The sequence below is a fragment of the Oryzias melastigma genome, linkage group LG12, assembly GCF_002922805.2.
Source record: "Oryzias melastigma strain HK-1 linkage group LG12, ASM292280v2, whole genome shotgun sequence".
Taxonomy (NCBI): domain Eukaryota; kingdom Metazoa; phylum Chordata; class Actinopteri; order Beloniformes; family Adrianichthyidae; genus Oryzias; species Oryzias melastigma.
In genome coordinates, this window is record NC_050523.1 from 14747233 (window position 1) to 14768393 (window position 21161).

The 21161-nt window shown below is 39.3% G+C and overlaps 1 protein-coding gene across 4 annotated transcripts in view; it reads left to right on the forward strand.

Annotated features, from left to right (window-relative positions):
- Nucleotides 1-16613, forward strand: part of LOC112162889 (rab GTPase-activating protein 1) — a 54658-nt gene extending 38045 nt beyond the window's left edge. For 3 of the 4 annotated variants that reach the window (XM_024298852.2, XM_024298853.2, XM_024298855.2), the window contains 13 exons: nucleotides 837-950; nucleotides 3647-3721; nucleotides 4142-4267; nucleotides 4456-4599; nucleotides 4927-4968; nucleotides 5608-5736; nucleotides 7683-7775; nucleotides 8312-8422; nucleotides 8658-8762; nucleotides 9266-9349; nucleotides 12359-12430; nucleotides 13475-13675; nucleotides 14416-16613. In XM_024298852.2, the coding sequence (XP_024154620.1) occupies nucleotides 837-950; nucleotides 3647-3721; nucleotides 4142-4267; nucleotides 4456-4599; nucleotides 4927-4968; nucleotides 5608-5736; nucleotides 7683-7775; nucleotides 8312-8422; nucleotides 8658-8762; nucleotides 9266-9349; nucleotides 12359-12430; nucleotides 13475-13675; nucleotides 14416-14538 (1419 nt within the window). In that variant the 3' untranslated portion in view covers nucleotides 14539-16613. The remainder of the gene's footprint in view (nucleotides 1-836; nucleotides 951-3646; nucleotides 3722-4141; nucleotides 4268-4455; nucleotides 4600-4926; nucleotides 4969-5607; nucleotides 5737-7682; nucleotides 7776-8311; nucleotides 8423-8657; nucleotides 8763-9265; nucleotides 9350-12358; nucleotides 12431-13474; nucleotides 13676-14415) is intronic. The other variant, XR_002922179.2, reaches the window with a different exon arrangement.
- The last annotated feature ends 4548 nt before the right edge of the window (nucleotides 16614-21161 follow it).

The window sequence follows — 21161 nt, forward strand, 5'->3', positions numbered from 1 at the left end:
ACTATAGGGAAGAAACTGAGGGTCACAGTTTTCTCTTGCTTTTACATGTAGTAATCGGCTGGAGACAACTGATCCAGGTAATCTGCTGGAGTAGGGCAATGATGAATGGAAAACATGCTTGGTTGCAGTTTGTAATGGTGTGGTCCTCCTGTGTTTTTCAGACCATTTTTGTTCATCTTTAAATAATTTAATATACTGGCTGTTTGTGAACAAATGACCTCCAAATGGCTTTGTATTTGTACTTGAAACCTTTTCTCGGGTTGGGTTTTTATGCCAAGTATGCCATCAAAACACACTTAAAAAAGTGAAATTGCTCTCTTTCAGGTTATTCAGAGACAATTACAAATCATTAAAAAATATAGGGAACAAACCAAAATGGTTTATAATATATTTTAATGTAACTAAACATTTTATTTTCCAAAGCACATTTTCAAAAGTGCAATCTATGTTTTCCTTCGTCTGTTAAAGTCTAGCACTATTGTTTATTGGCCTTATGGACCTAAATCTTTCTAACTCAGGAATTACCAGTGATGTTCCAAAACGGACTGAAATTCAAATCAGAGTTGTCAACATAACAGAAACATGGCGGTGTGGACAGTTTGTATGGAAGAAGAGAACATTCTGTGCCAGTAATTCACCCTGCCTGAAACTCTGAATTCCTTCTGCTTTTTGGACTACTGTATGCAGTAAAGCACCAACCACTCCTGCATTTCTGTTGAAATGTTCTCCTCAGTTACATTCAACGATAATTAAAATATATGACATAAAATGGGCTCAATCGTTGCCACCCTTTTTAGCTCATTATAACCTTTTTTTTTTGCTTGTATTCTTTACAGGAGTCTCCCCAGGACAGTGCAATCACCAGGGACATTAACAGGACGTTCCCTGCTCACGACTACTTCAAAGACACTGGAGGAGATGGGCAAGACTCCCTCTACAAGATCTGCAAGGTGCCATACCGAACCCGTACAACAGATGTTGTTTTTCTTTGAGGTCTAGTTAGATTTAGAAGTGAGAAGATGCTGCGCACGCATCTGTCCATGTGCATAACTACAGCAGTTTTTATGAAGTCATCTCAAATGGAAAACAAACAGGCCAAATAATCAAATGAAGTCCAATTATTGGAACTCATCTTAATCCATGCCAGATGAGTACAAATTTCATTAAGGATTCGCCAGAGTGAACGTTAAGTTTCTCGTGTGTTGGGTGACTTCCCCAAGCTGAAAAAGAGCAACTGTCCTGATCTGCTGAAGTCAAAAAGAAAAGACTGGTTTTGAATGACATATATCTATAGAAAAAATGATGGAGTATGCCCATTTCTCTGTAGGAAGACGTGAAGTCTGTTGAATAAGACATTAGTACAATTATTTATTTGTATTTAGTCTCAGCATTATATGATTTCCACCCAGTTGTTTCAAATTTCTTGCAAGATGTTTTAAAATGTTTAATAAAAAAAGATCAGATTGTTGTTAGAAGACACAATCTATTATGACAGAACAACAACCTTAAGAATATTTTTTAATTTGTTTAATCGAAGCACATAATTAGCATTAAACACAAATATTTATTTTGAAACAACTCAAGCTGGATCTAATGGAACAGTGATGTTTTTTGCCAGAACCACACTGAAAAATGTGCTGTCAAATTGAATCAGGACCTTCTGAGAAATATGGTGTAATTACTGTATAAATGACACACTTTACAGTGGAACTCATTACAACTTTGTGAAGAAAATGTAAGACTTAGCGGCTCTGTTCATTAATTAACTCTTGTCACTGGGTGGTTCAGAGAGTTCATTACAATCTGTATAGAGAAAGCAAGATAGGTTTTCAGTTACATGTATACACTGAAGCACAGTGTGTGTAATTAGTCCTGTTTGGAGGACTAGAAAGTTTCAATTCAAGCATTGGGTGCTGTTTTTGACTATAAGCATTCAATTTGGATGCTAAACAGGTATTTAAACTAGTTAAGCTATGAGAATGTAACTTTTATCTCTCAGAGTACGGCTCTTTTGCTAGCTGGGTTACTCCAGTGCTGTCTCATGGAAACTAGTGTTACGGCCCTTTCCCTTGGTCCTGAGAACAGGATAGCGGTGTTGTTAGCTTGACCTGTGACAGATCTCATGGACAGTAGGAGTGACACTGTCCCATACTGTACCAGCATACTTGTTAGCCAGGCCCGAGTACTGATTGTAAAGAGTTTTTGAGAGGAGCCAGGAATGCATTGAGACCCCTGTGGTGCTGTTGGCACGACACAGACCAACTGGTGTGCTGTGGGTGGCCTTTGGATTGTTAGTGCTGCTCACATGTCTCATCACTCCTTGAAATGCCTGCTTAGAATCTGAACTCCAAGCTTTGTTCACACCACCCTCGGCAACACGCTTTCAAGCAGCCACTTCCAAAGAAAAGTCTACGTAAACGCACGTTTCTATTTGTCTCTTTTTGAATCCACTGTGTTCTGATGATGAAAATGTGGATGGTCTGTTTTAAAAAAATACATTTAGACATTTTTTATTTGCAAAAAAATTGTTTAACCGCAATGCATTGTGCTTAAGTACTGAGCATTGATGCACACTAGTTTTTCGCAAAGACTCCTGGGAAATTCTAGGGCACTCAGTTTTAGAATTATAGATTTAGACAGTACTACAAAATGGCAAACGCACTATATAGTGCATGAGTAGTGAAGGAATTCAGTCATTTAAATTCAGACATTACTCTCACTTGATGACGTCATCAGTACTAGGAAAAGCCTGTAGCTAAATTTGCGAGGTTTGCACCACTTTTCCTTTATGCACCAAGCATCTTCCAACTATAGGTGGCAGACGTGCGCTAGTGAACAATAGAAAAAAAATAAAGATGAAGAAGCCCCTCCCTGCTTGGCCAGTGTGAAGATCATGTGCTATATGTGCGCTCAAGAACCCACGTTTAACATGTTCTTAAGGTGTGAACGACCTTAACATCTGAACTACATTAATTTAATAAACACATGTCCACTTTTAACTATCCACAAAACTATCTCTATTCCATTGATGCACACATTTGAACACATCTTCCTATAATGTGTCCTGAATGGCCTCACTGCAGTATTTTCACAGCTTCCAGTTTTACGTCATTCATTATGCATAACTCTAGTGAGGGCATTCATCTCCTCACAGACAAGTAGCTCCTGAGGTGTTTCTGAATAATTCAGTCTCCTCCTCCCCTCCCCTTCCTTTGCATATGTATTGATCCGTGTATTTGTCCAGTTTGAATGGCCTCAATATTTGTGTTTGTAGTTCAGTAGGCCATTCCAACTGTTGTCTTGGATTCCCTCGTTTTGTTTAAGTTGTAGCTCAAATTTATAAAAAATGGTTCCAAATCTTTAGTTGAGTGTGAGTACTTTTAATGAGGACTTTTGTCATTTTATAATTAAATTAAGTTTTTGTAATTTCAATTTAAAAAAATGACTATTTGTCTGTAAAACAGGTTAAATATTGGACAAAATGTTGTATTCCTTTCCTAAAACACTTTGAAAATGGGTTAAACTTTTTGAATATTCAAATCAAACAAGTTGTCAATTTTGTATTGTTTTCTTTACCCAAACAAAGCCTTTAAATCCTCCCTGAAGCTCATTTTACTGAGCATATTTCTGCTTTCCTCTCTTTCAGGCTTACTCTGTTTATGATGAAGAGATAGGGTACTGCCAGGGACAGTCTTTCTTGGCTGCAGTGCTGCTCCTGCACGTGAGTTGACATACCAACGTCCTGCAAAACCCAAATCTTTCAAACAGTGTCAAGGTCTAAAAAGGCCTGTTTAGTTTTCCTTTGACCGCATTATCTCCTGGGAGAATAACTTGGCTGTTTTTAATCCCCTTTTTTCCCAGCACTCAGACTTTTTAAGTGTAATCTTTGTGTTTGAAGTCCTTTAAGGTCAGATGAATCTCTCAACTCTTTGTGGCTCCCTTTATGACAAGTGTAGTCTAGTCATGGGGTGCTTATACTGCCCCCTAGTGTGGAAAGGTTGTCATACAGGAAACACTTTTAAAAGAAGATTTATTTAAAGCTTTATAAATATTTTTATTTAGATCTTTACTTAGGGATCTAAAGTAAAATCTGTTTTATGTGGCGGGTCAACAGCTGATTGATTCTGTCTGTTCTGTTCAGATGCCAGAGGAGCAAGCTTTTAGTGTCCTGGTGAAGATCATGTTTGATTATGGGCTCAGGGACCTTTTCAAACAGAACTTTGAAGATCTGCACTGCAAGTTTTTCCAGCTGGAGAGACTCATGCAGGTCCGTGTGTTGCAGCTCAACATCTTTACTGTTGCATCTTATTAGTGCTGACCAATTTATTTTTTTTCTTAAAATGTTTTTGCACCTCTCTGCAATCTGAAAAGTATTGACTTCTTCTTCACCTCCACACCCTCCTTTGTATTCATTGCCTTCTTCCCACTTCCACCACTTTCCTTCTCTCTTATTAGGAATGTATTCCAGATCTATACAACCATTTCCTGAATGTGGGCCTGGAGGCTCATATGTATGCTTCTCAGTGGTTCCTCACCCTCTTCACCGCCAAGTTCCCTCTCTACATGGTCTTCCATATAATTGACTTGCTACTGTGTGAGGTTAGTGATAAAATGTCATTTTTGTCTATCATCTATATTAACACATATTTTTGAGTCACTGTTGCATTAAAACAGTTCAGCTTCTGAATTAGGATAGCTTTTAAGTACATCTAAAAAGCTGTAAAACATATTTGAAAAGAAAAAACAACAATTGATAAACTTCAATGGTATTTCATCAACTTAATGTTCATTGAAAAAGGAAGAATTCATGAGTAATGTTATGTGATGTTGGTTGGTTTTCCTGTATACACATTCTCAAAGGTGTAGCTATTATAAGGAAAACCACATAATTTTTTTAATGAATATTTTGTGTTTTTTGCTTTTCAGGGAATAAGTGTGATTTTTAATGTAGCCTTGGCGCTTCTAAAGGTAAGAAAAAGTGTTAAATAACCCCCCAAAATTTTTAGCTCTTTTTTTTATTTTGTTTTTAAATAAACTCTAAAGATAACTCTATGTAGAAGGTTAGTCCACTACTTAAAGACTCACTCTGATGCAAATCGTGTGTTTAACATGTTCTTGTAGCATTTTCTGATGATGGGGGACACATATAAACACAATTTCTGTATTCAAATTTTTGTGAATCAGAAGCAGATAAAAAAATAAAATGTTGTTGGAAAAGTGTGTAACCGTGACATAGAACTTGATTTATCCACTTCTAGATGACTACATCAGTGTACGTCTTTGTTTTCCTCGCTCAAAACTATACAACTGAATAGCTGTAACAGTACTCACCATTTTTGTTGCACTGGAAATGTTAGGTTGGGGTTGTAAGAGGCTGTAAGCCAGCAGGAGAACTTGTAAACAGATGGATAATTTAAATTTGGGCGGGCTTAATCAATGCCAATCATCCCGCCCAGAACTGCAGAAACTGTCATAATAATCAAGACTACTGGGAACACTTTTCTAAAATATCAACTGATGATCAGAATGGGTCTTTAATGCCAGAACTTTTTTAAAACTGCTCTTCTGTGTATGTAACTGTCAGTTCTGATTCCACGTTTCTCTCAGACGTCAAAAGACGATCTAATCCAATCGGACTTTGAAGGTGCACTCAAGTTCTTTCGTGTCCCGGTCCCAAAGAGGTACCGCTCTGAGGAAAACGCCAAGAAACTGATGGAACTGGCCTGCAGCATGAAGGTGAGTTTGTAGCAGAGTATATTAGAACCGATCCCTGCTTGCTTCCTTCAGGAAAACATCTGAGCTGTCAATTTAAGTTCAGACCTGTAAACATCTGCGGAAAACCACAGACTTTATTACATTTGGAATGATGGAAATTGAAATAGAGGACAAAAAGTCAACTAGCTTTTAAACGCTCCAGCACTACTGCTCCTGTCTCAGTAGGGGTCACTGTTGAGCCATGTGGTGAGAGATTAAGTGAACACACTCAAACAGACACAGGCCACACACATCCTGCTCTTAAATGTTTAAGCTTCTGTCCTGACGTGGTCTGTTCAGTCTGGCCCACTTTACGGTCTGGCCCACTTAAAATGTTCCAATTGTTGAGATCATTTTGACCAGGAAAGAATTCCTGTTTATGGTCCTCAGGTAAATGGAGAAAAACTTGAGCATCTTTGGAAAAGAAAACACCGCTGTAAACAACTAGGAGAGCAGAAACAGCAGATTTTGGTGACAGTTCAGAGAAAACAAAAATGCTTTTTTCACAGTATTATTTCTTCTATTTTATTGTGCAGTTAGTTTTTTCAGTAAAATGTGCACATTATTTTTGAGTGTTTTGAAATGAAAAAAAAAAAAAAAACAATTCCAGGAAGCCATTTTCCAAATTGACCTGAGTGTCTGCTGTAATGGTGGTGGGCTAATCTGAGGCTTGGATGTTACTAGAGTAGGATTACCAAACCAGATTACTGCTGGCCTCATTGACTGATGGATGCTGCCCTTTGACTGAATGACAGATCTGGTTGGCGCTTTTGGATTTTCTGATTTGATTCACAGTGTTGGTGTGGAGCTAAAGCACCAAAAACAAATGAGCCAAATGTCCTCCACATCTTTTTTTAGCATATTAAATCATGGTTCATTTTTCCTAAACTCAGCATTTATGCATTTTATTATTAAGTTTAATAATAATATGGTGAATGATTTAAATCATCATATGAGATTGTTTTTGATGTCATTTTAAGGCCCAGATTTGTCATTCAGGATGTGCATCTAGTATTTGAACACTGCAGCTAAAAGGGGTTTGGAGGAATTGTGTCTTCATCAGTTCTGGTGATGAAGGATGTCTTTTAGTCTGATTTTTTTCCCAGCAGAGCACCAATCAGTCTTAGCTGTTTTTCCAGTGAATATTTAGGAATTGCAGGCATGCGTAGCGCCGTACAGTCAAGACTTTCCACAGACGGCAGTTTTTATCTTCCCTTTTCCTCTCCTCCCTTTCAACCTCTAAAGCGAGTCTCTGCCAATCCACCTGGGAATATGAATACAATTATGTCAGTGTTGATTTTCTTTTCTGTTGAGTTACATCTTTTATGTTTGTTTGTTATTTTTATCATCTCAACAAAGACTTTTTAAAAATGTCTTTGTTATATATATTTTTAGGCTGCAGATGAGCAGACAGTCTTATTGTTTTTGCACGCTTTTGAAGATAGAAATTGTATTTTAATTATTAACAATGTGATATATATATATATATATATATATATATATATATATATATATATATATATATTTGAAACATTTTTGATCTAAGGCCTCTAAAGATTGAGTAGATGACAAAGTAGATGGATGACATGATTATTGTTTTCTATATAGTTTTCTTCTATTTTTGACCCTCTCCAGTGATAAATCATAAGAAAAATGGTCTCAAAAGAATATTTAAGATTATGTTTTGGTGTAAAATGTATGAAAGGAGCTACTTTGAGTAGATTTTTATAAAGTCACAGAATGCATTTGCGAGACTTATGGTCATTTCAGTGCTAAAAATGTGAAATAAAATGCACTTTTCTTTCCTCCAAAGATGTTTTAATACATTATTGTTACATTCTACACTTACTTTTAAGGTTTAAGTGATATTTTCGGGGATGTTGTGCTGAGGATCGATAATAAGTTTTTACTCCTTCTGTGTCCAACAGATCAGCCAGAAGAAGTTGAAGAAATTTGAGAAAGAGTATCACACCATACGGGAGCAACAAGAGCAGCAGGAAGCCCCGATTGAGAGATATGAGGTAACCAAATGTGGCGTATTTGGGTTTGGAAACATAATAGCCCTAAAAAAAAAAAATCCTACGGCACACTGATTGTACAAAAAATGTAACCTGTTACCATAACCATCGAACTAAAATGAGTTGTAGTACAGTTGTGGACGTAAATGCAGTTTGTTATCTTTGATCTTATCATATAAAGAGTATCAGAGTACGCATATGTTCCTGGAGGAAACGGTGGAGCTTTTTCTGCATCTGTGTGTTTCTGTTTAGGATGCAGAACCTGTTATGGCCTGTTAACCATTACAGAAAGCTCATCCAGGGCTGCTGTTGTGTCATGTGATCACTTTGCTCTTTTGCACTCTCACAGTCTTGTTTGTACATTATTGTGATAATGTCCGGAGCTAAAAAGGAGTTTTGTGATGGACCGTCTTCGTTTCCTCATTTTTGGTTCTCTCATTCCTGAGTCATCCTTTTTTGTTCTTCCTCTCACCCCCCCTCGTCTTTCTTGAACTTTCTCCAACTATCTTTCTTCTTCTGCTTTCCTTCTCCGTCCCCAGCGAGAGAACCGACGCCTGCAGGAGGCCAACATGCGCTTGGAGCAGGAGAACGACGACTTGGCGCACGAACTAGTCAGCAGCAAGATCGCCCTGAGAAAAGACCTCGACAACGTAAGCTGAAGGGAAAGAGGGGCTTTGTGGGACGGCTTTCAGGAGGGGCGTAGCTGGTGCAGTCAATAATTACAGTCTTTTACAAGCAAAATTATCTTTTTTTTTTGGTCTAAACCCACACACTGGTGTGTAGAACTCCTTTGACCTACCTTGAAAAAGTACAGAGGAAAATAGGACGAGCGTAGCTCTCAGTGACCTTATCCACATTGGGGGTCTTTTATCTGGTGTGTGTCAGGCTGAGGAGAAGGCAGACGCCCTGAATAAAGAGTTGCTGCTGACCAAACAGAAGCTGGTGGACTCGGAGGACGAGAAGAGGCGACTGGAAGAGGAGTCTGCTCAGGTAGGAGGGGATAACGCGCCATCTTTGCTCTGTTACTAAACACTGACTAGTAACAGTTTGACTCTCTAGTTTCAGAAAGATCCCTCACATGGTTACTGTTTAAAAACATGCTGCACCTCAATGCAAAAACAGTTAAAGTCTCAACATTTAATATATGGAGGCCTCTTTTGACATACTTATCCTTTGAGTTATAACAAATAAAAGACTTAGAAGGTTAACAGCCTCTCTGTATTCACTGGGTGTGTATGTTCTTCTGTATAGTATGAATTCCTTTGAGGCAGGAGGAAGACCTGCCGCCCTCTGCGTCCTCCAAGCGTCTCCTGTCTTGTCGGGCGCAGAGGTGCATCTTTCACTGATTCATGTTCTTGATCGGAGGTTGTGTTGAGGGCAGGAGACGGCCAGAAGCTCCTGGCGTTCAGTTGCGACAGCCGCCTGCCATCAAAGTGTTGTGCGATGAATTCTGTCTCATGTTTTCTGCCATTTAAAGTCTTTGTATTTTGCAGCTGAAGGAGATGTGCAGACGGGAGCTCGATAAGTCGGAATCTGAGATCAAGAAGAACGGTTCCATCATTGGGGAATACAAACAGGTAAACTTTTTGTAGCATTTTCTGTTTAACTTTCTGTTCGATAAATTGTTATAAATCCAACTTTTTAATTCAGATTGAGGATATGTTTTTATATAGTTTAGTTTGCACTGATTTCAATGAACAAATAAAATCTGTCTCAATTTTCTTTCACTAGAGAAATAAGAACTTGGGTTTTTTTTTCGAAAATAAAACCACAATACAGTTAGTTTATTCAAACAGATATCCAGAATCACATTCCATCTCATGTGTATGAGCAACTTTGCAGGTGATAAAAGTATGAAGCTTTGAAATACAGTTTATTCCCTTCTTCATACAAGAACAAGAGGCGAATGTCTTAGAAATGACCTTCAATTTGTTTATAATAATTAAACACAGCCTGAAAAGATCAGGAAATATTCATTCCAGCACGTTCTTGTCTGTTTAAACTCTGCTCAAATCTTTGTTCTTTAGGGCTTCATGTTAACACAAAAGTGGAAAAATGATACAAAACGCGTCTTAGTTTTGTGCCCATTTCTCCATTTTAGTTTGAGATCTGAGGTACCCATCCATCCGAAGAGCATATTAAGCTGTTTTCTTGGCCATTTAATAGCAGCTCACCTTTTTGTTTCACTGTTCTCCTCTTTGAAATTGCTGCCTGTCAGCCTCTCAGACTGAGAGACGTCCATTTTCCAGCTACAACATTTACACCAGCTGCTTTAAGACAAACAACTGGCTGTCTATCAACCCCTGACATATTGCTTCTTGTTTTCTGCCTCCATGTTTCTGGTTTTCTTTGTTTCTGAAAAAGGGGGATTCTATTAGAAATCTGTGATTTTTTATTTTTTTTATTTTTTTATTTTGTAATTCTACTTGGGGAGAAAAATTATGCTAAAGATCTGAAAAAAAAAGTAATTTTATTAGAAGGGATATTTTCTTGTCATTTTTTTCTGTCAACAATCAGGAATTTCAGGTGCCAAAAGTATTTTATATTGCTATTAGATTAGAGATCCTAATCTGATTAATCCCACAGAACTTTCTGAAGGAAACTGATCGGTTGCTTTTCTATCCTTAAACTCTAATAACTTGGAGAAGATTTGCAAAGAAGAACAAAAGTCCTCCAGAGATTTGTGCAAACCTGACAGTTAACTTCATAAAATATCTGACCTTTCTGTCCCAATGAGAGTTTTCTCTCTTTATGCTAACTCATATTTTATAAATGAGGGAAATCAGTGTCCATTTCACCGCTAACATGCAAATCAACTTCTCCTTTTTTCTTTTTGTACCAGATAGTGTCAAATATGTTTTAAAAAATGTCCTATTTTCCTCTCTTTAGATGTATAGTAGTTGGTACATTTCTGTCTTTTCATCCGTATCAATTTTCATTCCTTTCACAATAAAGTTCCCATCAATCTTCAGCTATTACAGGAAAAGGTGAAGGTCTTTGTTAAAAGAGACTCAAAAATGGAATGTGCTGTGAAGTAGAAATAACCCATTTTTAGAGCTTGTCCCCGAGCTGAACTCAGAGTTTAAAGCTCCATCTGCTTGAAATCTCCCTCAGATCTCATCGTGTCGCTTAATTTTTAAAAATAAACATATTCAGATGGTACGCTATTCTAATCAGCACGGAGAACTTACGCAACCGTCCTCCTCGCTCGTCTCCCCCCGCCCGCCGGCGCCGACAGAAATAGCAGAAAGGCTCATTTGGACTCAGACCTGGAGTTCACCTGAGTCTAAAAATACTGTTGATAGTCGGGAGTTGACAACAAAAGCTATCACGCTCCAGACAGAGTGTGCAGCGTAAGTGAGCGCAGCCTCAAATATCTGGCAGGCGGTTGAGAGCGCCGCTAAGTAAAGCTGAGTGTGAAAATGGGACCTTGTCAAAAATAGTCCGTTTTATGACGGGAAGGAAGGGAGTGACGGATGGAGGGGAAGAAAAACACCAACTGAGAAGTGAGGAAAAGAGAACGCAGCATTCAGCTGATTGACACGTTTAGACTTTTTTCTCATTTTCTAACCCAGATAATGCAAATAAGTTTTCAGAAAGTATTTCTAAAGAACAAAACGTTTGCTAGTGGCTAAAACTTAAAGTTGATAAACTCAAGTGTCATTCAACATGTAAAATATTCAGAAAATGAATTCTCTTTATTACATCAGACAGTCTGGAGTTGAATGTGTTAATAACTCTGGAAAAAAAAAATGACTTCAGGCATAAAATTTAAAACAGGACGTTTTCCATTATTTCATGAATTATTAAAAAAAAGATTTAAACTTAAATTATTCTGTGAATACTTATTATAAAACAGAAAAGGTTTTGTTTCACAGCTTCAACTATCTGGCAAGATTCATGTTTAATATTAGTGACAGCTGTGTGAAATACACAAAAATAAATAAAATCCTTTTCATCCAGAATTTTTATTAAAATGCTGTAATCCTTCTCAGCTTGTCTGCAGATGGTCTAATCAAGCCATTTATGCCCTTAAATTGGTAAACAAAAATCCCATCTTCTTCTTCGGTATCTGACTTTCAACCTTTTTTTTTTTTTTTTTTTTTAAAAAAAGAACTAAATCTGCAGAAGAAGAGAAGGGCAGGAGGTCCCTGGTGGAAGGCTCACATTAACGCTATTTTTAAAGTAAAAGCAGAGAAAAGGAGAAAGGGCTCGGAGCTGATTAGCGCTCACCGGGGGATAAATGGTCATTAGTCAGACGAGGAGGATAAGAATCTGGATGTGGTGATGACGGATGACCGGCGCTGATAATTGCTTCACTTCTGATCCACAAAATTTAAAGTGTTCGCTGCAACAAGGAAGACAAGGAAGACTAATCTCACTGTGTCTGTGTGCTATTTATCAACCGTGATCAACAGAGCCTCACTATTACCTGGAAGTACCCATAAATGTGAAGAGCCCAAACGCCTTCTCCCAGCATCTTGGAACAATCAGAGCTGCTCCGACGCCTTCCGGCGTGTCGAGCGAGCGGAGCTGAACTCCGGATCGAGCCGAACAAATCTCACGTTAGCTCCTGTTTTCTGCAGATTTGCTCCCAGCTGAGCCAACGCCTGGAGAAGCAGCAGACAGCCACCAGAGGGGAGCTGGAGAAAATCCGAGTGAGTCGCTGGCATTTCTTTGAAGCTTTGAAGCTTTGCAAACACGCGGGAACACATTTGGTCGCGGAGCGAGGAAGTCTGGGGATCAATTGTCCAGAAATGCATTTATGAGGTCTTGTGCATCACAATTTAGATCTTTGATTATTATCAGAAGCTTTACTGCAGTTTGTTGCTATAAAGTCTTCTCTGAATAATCAGTTATCTGCACCATAATTTAACACTTAAAGGTCAACTCCAATTCTTGTGGCATTTTTCTGATGATGGAGGACATGTGTGAAAGAAATGTAGCTGAGTATTTCTTTATTCAAACTGTTGTGAATCGATGTTTAAATAAGATAAAATACGCCACAAGCTCTCTGCTTCGCTCTGCTATGGTGAGGGGAATGGGGGCGGGGTTGCTCCTTGCAAATGGTCCCGCCTACAACTCAGATGAATTTCTAATGAACTACTGCTGCTCTGCAGAAACTATGTCCTAGAAAACAAAGAATGGAAACACTTTTTCACACTGTAAACACTTTTACAGTACTCTACAGTACTTTACAGTACACTTTTACAGTACAAAGACGGTCCGAGTGGTACTTTAAGTCATTCCCAACCTGGTTCCTCTAAGCTGGATCAAGCTTCTCCTGAAGGTCCTGAAATGGACAGAAGCTCGTCCACCCTTGACTTGGCAGCTCTGTTGAGAAGTGTCTTCATCCTTTTGTCTTTGCTGGCAGTGAAGACGAAGCTTTTTGGGGAGAGTTTGCTGTTGAGCCAGAAAGCCTTGAGCAGAGCCACGACTTTAGAGCACGGCTCGCTGCCTGTTAGTCCAGACTGGAGATGGAGGACGGCCATTTTGGCAGAAAGCTCCATCATGGCGAGCTAACAGCTCAAAAAAGCTTTTTATTCTGCAGTATTTTACTTCCTGATAATGTTGCTGTAAATTTTGACCTAATTTATAAAAACACTATAATTCTGAGTAGGTATTCCATCATTTAACTCCTGATTTCTTCACCTAAAGATCTGTAGAGTTAAACAACCTCCATCTTTCAACTCCTCCTTTAGTCCAAAGTTGAAGGCTGTGAGAAGTGCAGCAGTCTCTTCAACAAGGAGGGGCGTGTGCGGCCCGCCGTAACCACGGCGCCCGCCGGGGGAACGGAGGAGACGGACGAGGAGAAGGAGAGCCTAAAGAACCAGCTGAGGGAGATGGAGCTGGAGCTGGCGCAGACCAAACTACAGCTGGTGGAGGCGGAGTGCAAAATCCAGGTAAACCGCGTCTGTAAATGTGACACATATCTGGAGGTGAAGCTGCAGTTCTGAGGCGACATTTGATAGCAGAGCAAAACTATCGGGGAGGTTTGGTAATCCCAAACACTTCATTCAATCCAGTTTGAGGCTTTTCTTCTTCTTTAAAAGTTTGGATCAAACTATGAAGCTCACTGGATCAGCGCATTTCAGAAGGTTGCATGTTTGAAAAAAAAATATATAGTGGTATTTTTTTCTTTTTTTAGACAAAGAAAGTGGGTCAGCTTTTAAAAAACAAGTCAAAAATTCAATCAGGTTGAAATGAAAGATGGTGTACTCTGTTTTGATGAGTTTTTTACTTGTTACTGTGACATTGTTTCTGCAGTTTCCGCTTTTATAAAGATGTTTTTTTTCTTGGCTTTGACGTCCTTTCAGTCAGTTTAATGTTGAACTCCTTAAATAATAGTTTAAGTAAAAAGATAAACACATTTATTATAAGAAAATCAAAGGTGAAGCAAAAGCAACAGACACACAAAGATCCACAAAAGCACAGAAGTCCCACTCTGACAGAAATAAAGTACACAAAATACAGAACAAAGAAAAAAACAAAACCAAACACGACCAGAGTTGTAATATCAGGAGGATATTAGGAGCATATAGGAGGAGCAAACTGATCTCCAGAACGAAAAAAAAAAAAAAAAAAAAAAAGAGTTAAACTAAAGCAATACGGTTCTGATCTTCCTGTTTGTTTCTCTTGTCAGGACCTGGAGCACCATCTGGGTCTGGCTCTGAATGAGGTGCAGGCCGCCAAGAAGACCTGGTTCAACCGAACGCTCAGCTCTATCAAGACCGTCACCGGGACCCAGGGGAAGGACACCGCCTAACCTGATCACCCACTTTTAACTCCCCTCGCCATCCCTCCCCCCTTTGGGCCAATAACTGAACCTTAAGCATTAACCGTTAAACCTGAGGGGGTCGTCTTCTTCTTCTTCTGTAACAAAAAACTGTTTTGAACGAGAGTCGCCCCAACTGTCCAAATCTTTTCCCAAAAATAAACCACAACCTGGGAGCACCGATGACAAAACCACAAAAAGATGTAAAAAAACGGGGTTTCCCACAGAGACGATGTACTTGTTCGCACAGGAGGAGCACTGCTGAAGGAGGAGAAATGGGCGGTTTCTGTTGGAGGGACCTGCCAGAAGAAAACACTTCCAGCCTCTTCACACGCCCACCTAAACTACTGGCACAAAACAACAACTCCCCGTCTGTCTTTGGTTTGGTTTTTAGGTACGAGATCTGATAGACGCCTTTTGAAAACGAAGCTTTTCACTTTTTTGTTCATTTTTTTGTTAGTTTTTTTATGCTTTTTCACAATGTTGCTGATGTAAAGAGAGTTTATGTGTGTGGGAGCTTATTGTTTTCTATTGTACGTGGTTTTGTCCGTCTTGTGAGACTGATTGAATGGATTTGTGTATCTCCGGTATGCGGGGGGGACTCAGAGAAGCGAGGAAGAAAAAGCACTAAGAGTATGAGTGTGTGCATGCATGTTTCTAATGTGTTCATAAGTTATGCTAAAGAAGAGTTTGCTGACAAAGCCTGAAGATGAAGGTCGATGAAGACAGGAGGACGTGAATTCTGTACAGTTGGAGGTTTATTACCACAAATGTTCTCAAATGAGGGGAAATCAGAAATCCCTCGAGGTTAGTTTGGCTTTTTTTTTTATTTTAGCACGAAGAAGCTTAAAACTAGCCAAATGTGCGTTCATTCTAAAATACAGATGTGTGAGAACACTAAGTGAAGCCTGTGAACCTGTAGAACTGTGTACAGAACTTTATCAATCCCGCCACACTTGAAAAGCAGTTTGGACCTCTGATGGTTTCTAACCTAAACTTCTGCATAAAGCAGATCAAACATGAAAATGATAGATTTAGATGCTCAAACTTTGTTTAAAAATGGCTACAAGGTCTTTCTGCTCCATAATGTGGAGAAAAATGTCAGAAATATTTGTATTCTGACTCTTTGTGGTCACAATACTTCTAAAACATGCAAAACCTACGTTCTTTTAAAGAGTATAAAATCATCAAATCCCTTAAAAAATGCTCCTGGAATGTAAGGCAGAACCGAAAGTGGGAGTTCCTTAAAACGCTTGTGTCTGTGAGAGGGAATAATCAAGTTTATGCTTCACTGTATCAGAACGAAACATTAAAAGAAAGAAAACTGCACCTTTTTTTGTTCTTCTTCCCCAGCCGAAGATCAAGCGTTCCTCTAACTGAACTTGAAGCGGTGCAGTCTGACCGATCCGAGGAGAACTGCTCCAAAAGCACTGGGCTGTAAATAAACATCAAAAGCTAAATACTGAATTTCTGTTGATGATTTTTCTACTATGTAACTATAACTCATGTTGCCTACCTTTTTTCTCCTAGCTGCTGCTGTGCTCCAGTTCAATTCACACCGTTCTTTTCTATTTTAATGTCTAATTTTGTTGTTTGTTTGTTTGCTCCAGGCTTCTCAGTGGCACTGATGTTTGGTTAATTAAACGCCAAAACGTAGCTTTATCATCCAATGACATAAACATTAACACAGTGTGGATATTGTGATAGAATAGACTCCATTGTGTAATGATTTTAATATAAAAAGAATCAACACTATGTTTTTGCCTCATATTTAAACAAATGGAACGTTTCAAAAGGTTTGATTTTATTTTGAACTCAAAAGCATCAAAGAAACATTTTTATTATTTAAGTCAGTTTTCTGCGGTTTGGATCAGATGTTTTTGAAATAGATGCTGTTTTTATTCATGACTACACCGGCACTAATCCTTTGGTTTTTGTACTGCTAACTGGAGCCAAATGCAGTTCACCCGGTGACCACTAGGGGCTTGTAAGACTCGAGTCAGTCTCCCATTTGCTCATGTTAAACTGTCAAACAGAAATAAACATCCTTCCAGGCTGGTTTAAAATCCTGTTTTTGTCTCTGTAAGGTTATGTTCATAAATACAGGGATGGAAGAATTTTTCTTTTTTTTTTATTTAAATGAACATTAATTTAAGTTTACGACCGAGTTTGTCTCAAACAGTAGAAACAAACATCACTTTGAGCATTTCATTTACTTTGACCTTAAAAGTTTGCACAAAACGTCCATCAACCACCAGATTTATAGAAAAAAAGGCATCCTATCAAGATGCTAACAAACACAATCAGTTTAGAATTTCTCTTAACTAACATTGAGAGCAAAGACGATCTTCTGTTTGAGGATCTAAAGTGATGAGACTCAGTGAGTGAAAGAAAGCAGCTTTTCTGTAAAACTGGAATGGATGAAACATTAAAAAAATATAAAAATTAACACATTCTTGACAGTTTTTTAATACATTATAATTTTCTGAAATTGAGTTTCATAAGGGCTGCACGGTGGCGCAAGTGGTTAGCGCTCTCGCCTCACAGCGAGAAGGCCCCGGTTCGAATCCCGGCTGGGACCTTTCTGTGTGGAGTTTGCATGTTCTCCCCGTGCATGCGTGGGTTTTCACCGGGGACTCCGGCTTCCTCCCACCGTCCAAAAACATGCTTCATAGGTTAATTGATGACTCTAAATTGCCCCTAGGTGTGAATGTGAGAGTGAATGTGTGTGTGATTGAGGCCCTGCGACAGACTGGCGACCTGTCCAGGGTGTACCCCGCCTTCGCCCTTCAGTAGCCGGGATAGGCTCCGGCACCCCTGCGACCCCGAAAGGGACAAAGCGGTCAAGAAGATGGATGGATGGATGGATGAGTTTCATAAAAAAACTGGATGTAAAGATTCATTTTAACAGCAATTCTATTCATATTTTGTGATTAACAACACAATTCATAGTTGATATGTGTCCATTTTTAATGATCTTATCAGATTTTACTCAAATTTCCCTAGTCGTTTGCACTGATTTATGACACTACAGGAGGAGGTTTAAGGAAGCTTAAATCGTTTTAGATTGCATAAAAATACGAATACGTTTTTTTTGCTTCATAAAAAACAATAAGTCAGTTTTGCTTCAGCTCGACGCCTCGTGAACACTGTTTACAGAAATGTCCTAATGATGTGTTGTTGTGAAAGAGTGACTCAAATTAAAACTTAAAGTTGTCCAACTCAAAACATGTATCTCAAAGGAAAAAGAGGAAAAACAGATCTTCATTTCCTCGCCAGTGTCTTGTACTGAAGCGGAGAGAACAAGATAAAAGCCTCTCATTGTTGTTGTAATGACATTTCCTCGAGTCGCCTCTCTTCTGTACGACTCCAAACATGAAAACAAACCTTCCTCATCCAGCTAATTATATTTTTGTGTGAAAGCAGCCCGTATATCTGTGGATGGAAATCTCGCTCTGTTTTTATCCCTCATCTTCTCCCTCGGTGAACATGCCTCCTAACATATGGCGGCATTGTTATCAGTGTCAGGGATGAGCTATTTTCCGCCTTGTCCACCGCGTATAGAAATGTGGAGAGCGCCGGAGGTCCCCCATCTATCATGCGGAGTGTTTATAACTCAAAAATTATCACCCCCCCGGTGATGACAGCCGCAGGGATCTCAGTTATGCATCTGATTGCTGCGACTGCAGACCGCAGAAGCGGCGGGGCCTGATGAGCTGGAGGAGCCGCTACCTGCAGCAGCTGAAGGTAACAAGCGTCAGCATTATGCAACCGTCGCCCCCTCCTCTTTCTGTCCTGCCTCACGGAGCTATAAATACCCCCGGCAGGCAGCAACAACCCAAAATGCAAAGGTGGAGTGCAGGTCTTGGGTTCATGGTTGTGCGTCGGATTGGAGCAACCTCCTGCGGGGTCACGTGACCTCTGATCTCCACCTGTTCAAGTCACATTTCGTCGACCAGCGACTTTGATAACTTGAAGTCACGCTCCAGCTGCATGCCACCCCTAAATAACTTTATATAAAGCATATCGGTTGACATGTTACTCCCTCATTTTACAGCCATAGAACTCTGCTTAGACAAGTAAAAACACACGTCATGCTAACGGCACACGCAGAAATGCTAATGTGCATTTAAACTCACCAAGGTCCTTTTTTTAATAGATTTATCTGATTTATGTCCACCTCAGCTTCCTGTTTCCATATGAAACACAGTAACATGGTCAGCAGCCATTTTTAGCTCAAACACACACATGCTCTCTGGGATACTGTGTCTGATTAGTTTCCAAGATTTTTGGACGTAACGGTGAGATTAGTGATCGTAACACGATAGGAGAAGATGCTCAGGTCAGTTCTGCCATCTCCTTGTGATCTGATATTAGCTCTTCACCGCTTAACCGCTGTCTGAGGAGATGGCTCCTCTGTTCTTTGGTATAATGTGATGCACTCCTCCTTCATTTTTCTTTTTTTTTTTTTCTTTTTTAAGGAAACAGTAACTTTTAAACCGTCAAAATGAAAGTTTAAAACGCCAGTAACTAAGTAATAATCTGAGTCGTGGAGACACAATGAGGAATAAAGTGTGTTTTGGTGGATAAATGAAGGTAAACGGGTGGTGTAAGTAAAGTCTGTCAGCTCTGCCAGGTGGTGGGGGCCGTGCTCTGATGGGGTTACATGCTGAAGGTGTCACTGGATATTCAGCGGAGGCTAAACCGTCAGCAGATCTGGTTTAAGGATTACACACTGCTGGTACGTTTAAAGCACAGCGTGCAAAGACTCTAAAGCTACGTTCACACCGAGCGTTTGAGAACAAATGGAGTTCACTCTGAACGGGCAGGGAGGGGCTTCTCCTTCTTCTTTATCTACCTGGAAGAGGTTTGGGGGTAAAATCTCAAAGTGAAGCTAATCCTGCTAGCATCCTTGCAATGGCGGACTTTGCAGTTTGGGGGCCCTAGGCGAAAAGTCAAATTTGACCTTCTTTCGCGGTTGTTTTAATCTTTTTTTTTTTTTTTTTTTTTTTTTTTATACAGGGAATAACTTCTTTTTTGGACCACTAGTCGACAGAATCAGTGTCAAGCATTTAAGAACTGAAATCGTTTCCAAATTGCAGCAGACCTCACAACCTTCGCTCAATTTGAACAGGAAATATACAAAAATAAATAATTTTAAGGATAAAAATGAAATGATTAGGATTAAACGTACAAATTGCATTTATGGAACAGGTTAGTGGACACATTTATTTTATTAGTAGTAAGCTATACTCTTTTGAGGGCCTCACCTGCCGATCCTGACCGCATGTCATATTTCAATAAGGAACTAAAAGCTGCAGAACCGATCCCAAACCCGCCCAAATTATGTCCACTCACAGAAAGTGATTTTTGCCTGCAAAATGAAAATAATAATCTGGGAATCTGGTGTTGACCGGGATATTCCATTGCTGCAGAGACAGGGGAGGATAAAAAGCTTTCACACGATCGATGTTACGCCATTTCACTGATTTGGGGTGTGTTCTTTTCAATGTCAGAGTTAAAAAATAATGGGGGTAAAATTTATTTTAGACACTTTTGGGGGCCTCTGGCAATCGCCTAACTTTGCCTAATGGTATCCACCCCTGCATTCAATGCCTGTCCATTTTTTATGTAGAGCCCAAAAACTGCAGTAAAAACTTGTGTAGCTGTGCATGAACACGAAACGCAGAAGCCTGAAAGCCACGTTTACCCGCGTTGACATAGACTTTTCATTTGAAGTGTCCTCTTGAATGCGCGTTGTTTTGTTTCTGGGGTTGACGCTGTAATTTGTAAAATAAATGTCCATTTTGATTTTATTACTGATAAAGTTTATAGGTTTCAGGGGCTTCAGCTGTTCTCTCTCAGTTAAAGGGCTTCTGCTACAACAGAGAGTCCTTCTCCGTGATCGTCTGTACTCTGAGCTTCATATGGATGGACATGGAGATCCAGTGGTTTTGTTGTTTTCACTTGTAACTTAACCTGATGTACTCATTGTATGATAAGGAGTGCCTCAGGGATTGATTCTTGGACACCTGCTTTTAAATCTGGACATGTTTAGTTTAAATCCCGCATTCTTATTTGTTTATTTAATGTACTTTTTGTGTATCTTTTTCATTGCAGACCACTGGTTGTCATTTAAAGCTTTAATGTAAGAGTCTGAATCAAGCTCCCTGACTCACTTTTAGGACCGACTTATTATCGTTCAAAGGCAAAAAACTCCCTTCTGGAGGATCCTGCTCATCAACCACATTAAAAGCTGCTGTACTGCTCCCAGCAGCCTGTTCAGCTTTTTACACTTATTTAATTTGATCGGAATGTCCTTCAAAAGAACACACAGAGAACCAAAAGAGTCATTTTAGGGAGTTGGAGAGAGATTACCTCCAAAAAAAGAGAGAGAAAAAAAATCGACTCCCAAAAATGATGTTTCCAGATGTTTATGTTGCTTCTATGTCCATGAAACCTGTTTTCTCTGACATTATCAGAGCTCCATGTTTCCTGGTAGCAGTTTGCTTCTCTCAGCAGATCAGTGAACTCCTGCATAATGAATAGAATGATCAATCTTTATTTATAAGCTCTAGTGAAACACATTGTATGTAAAAAACTTTTAAAAACTG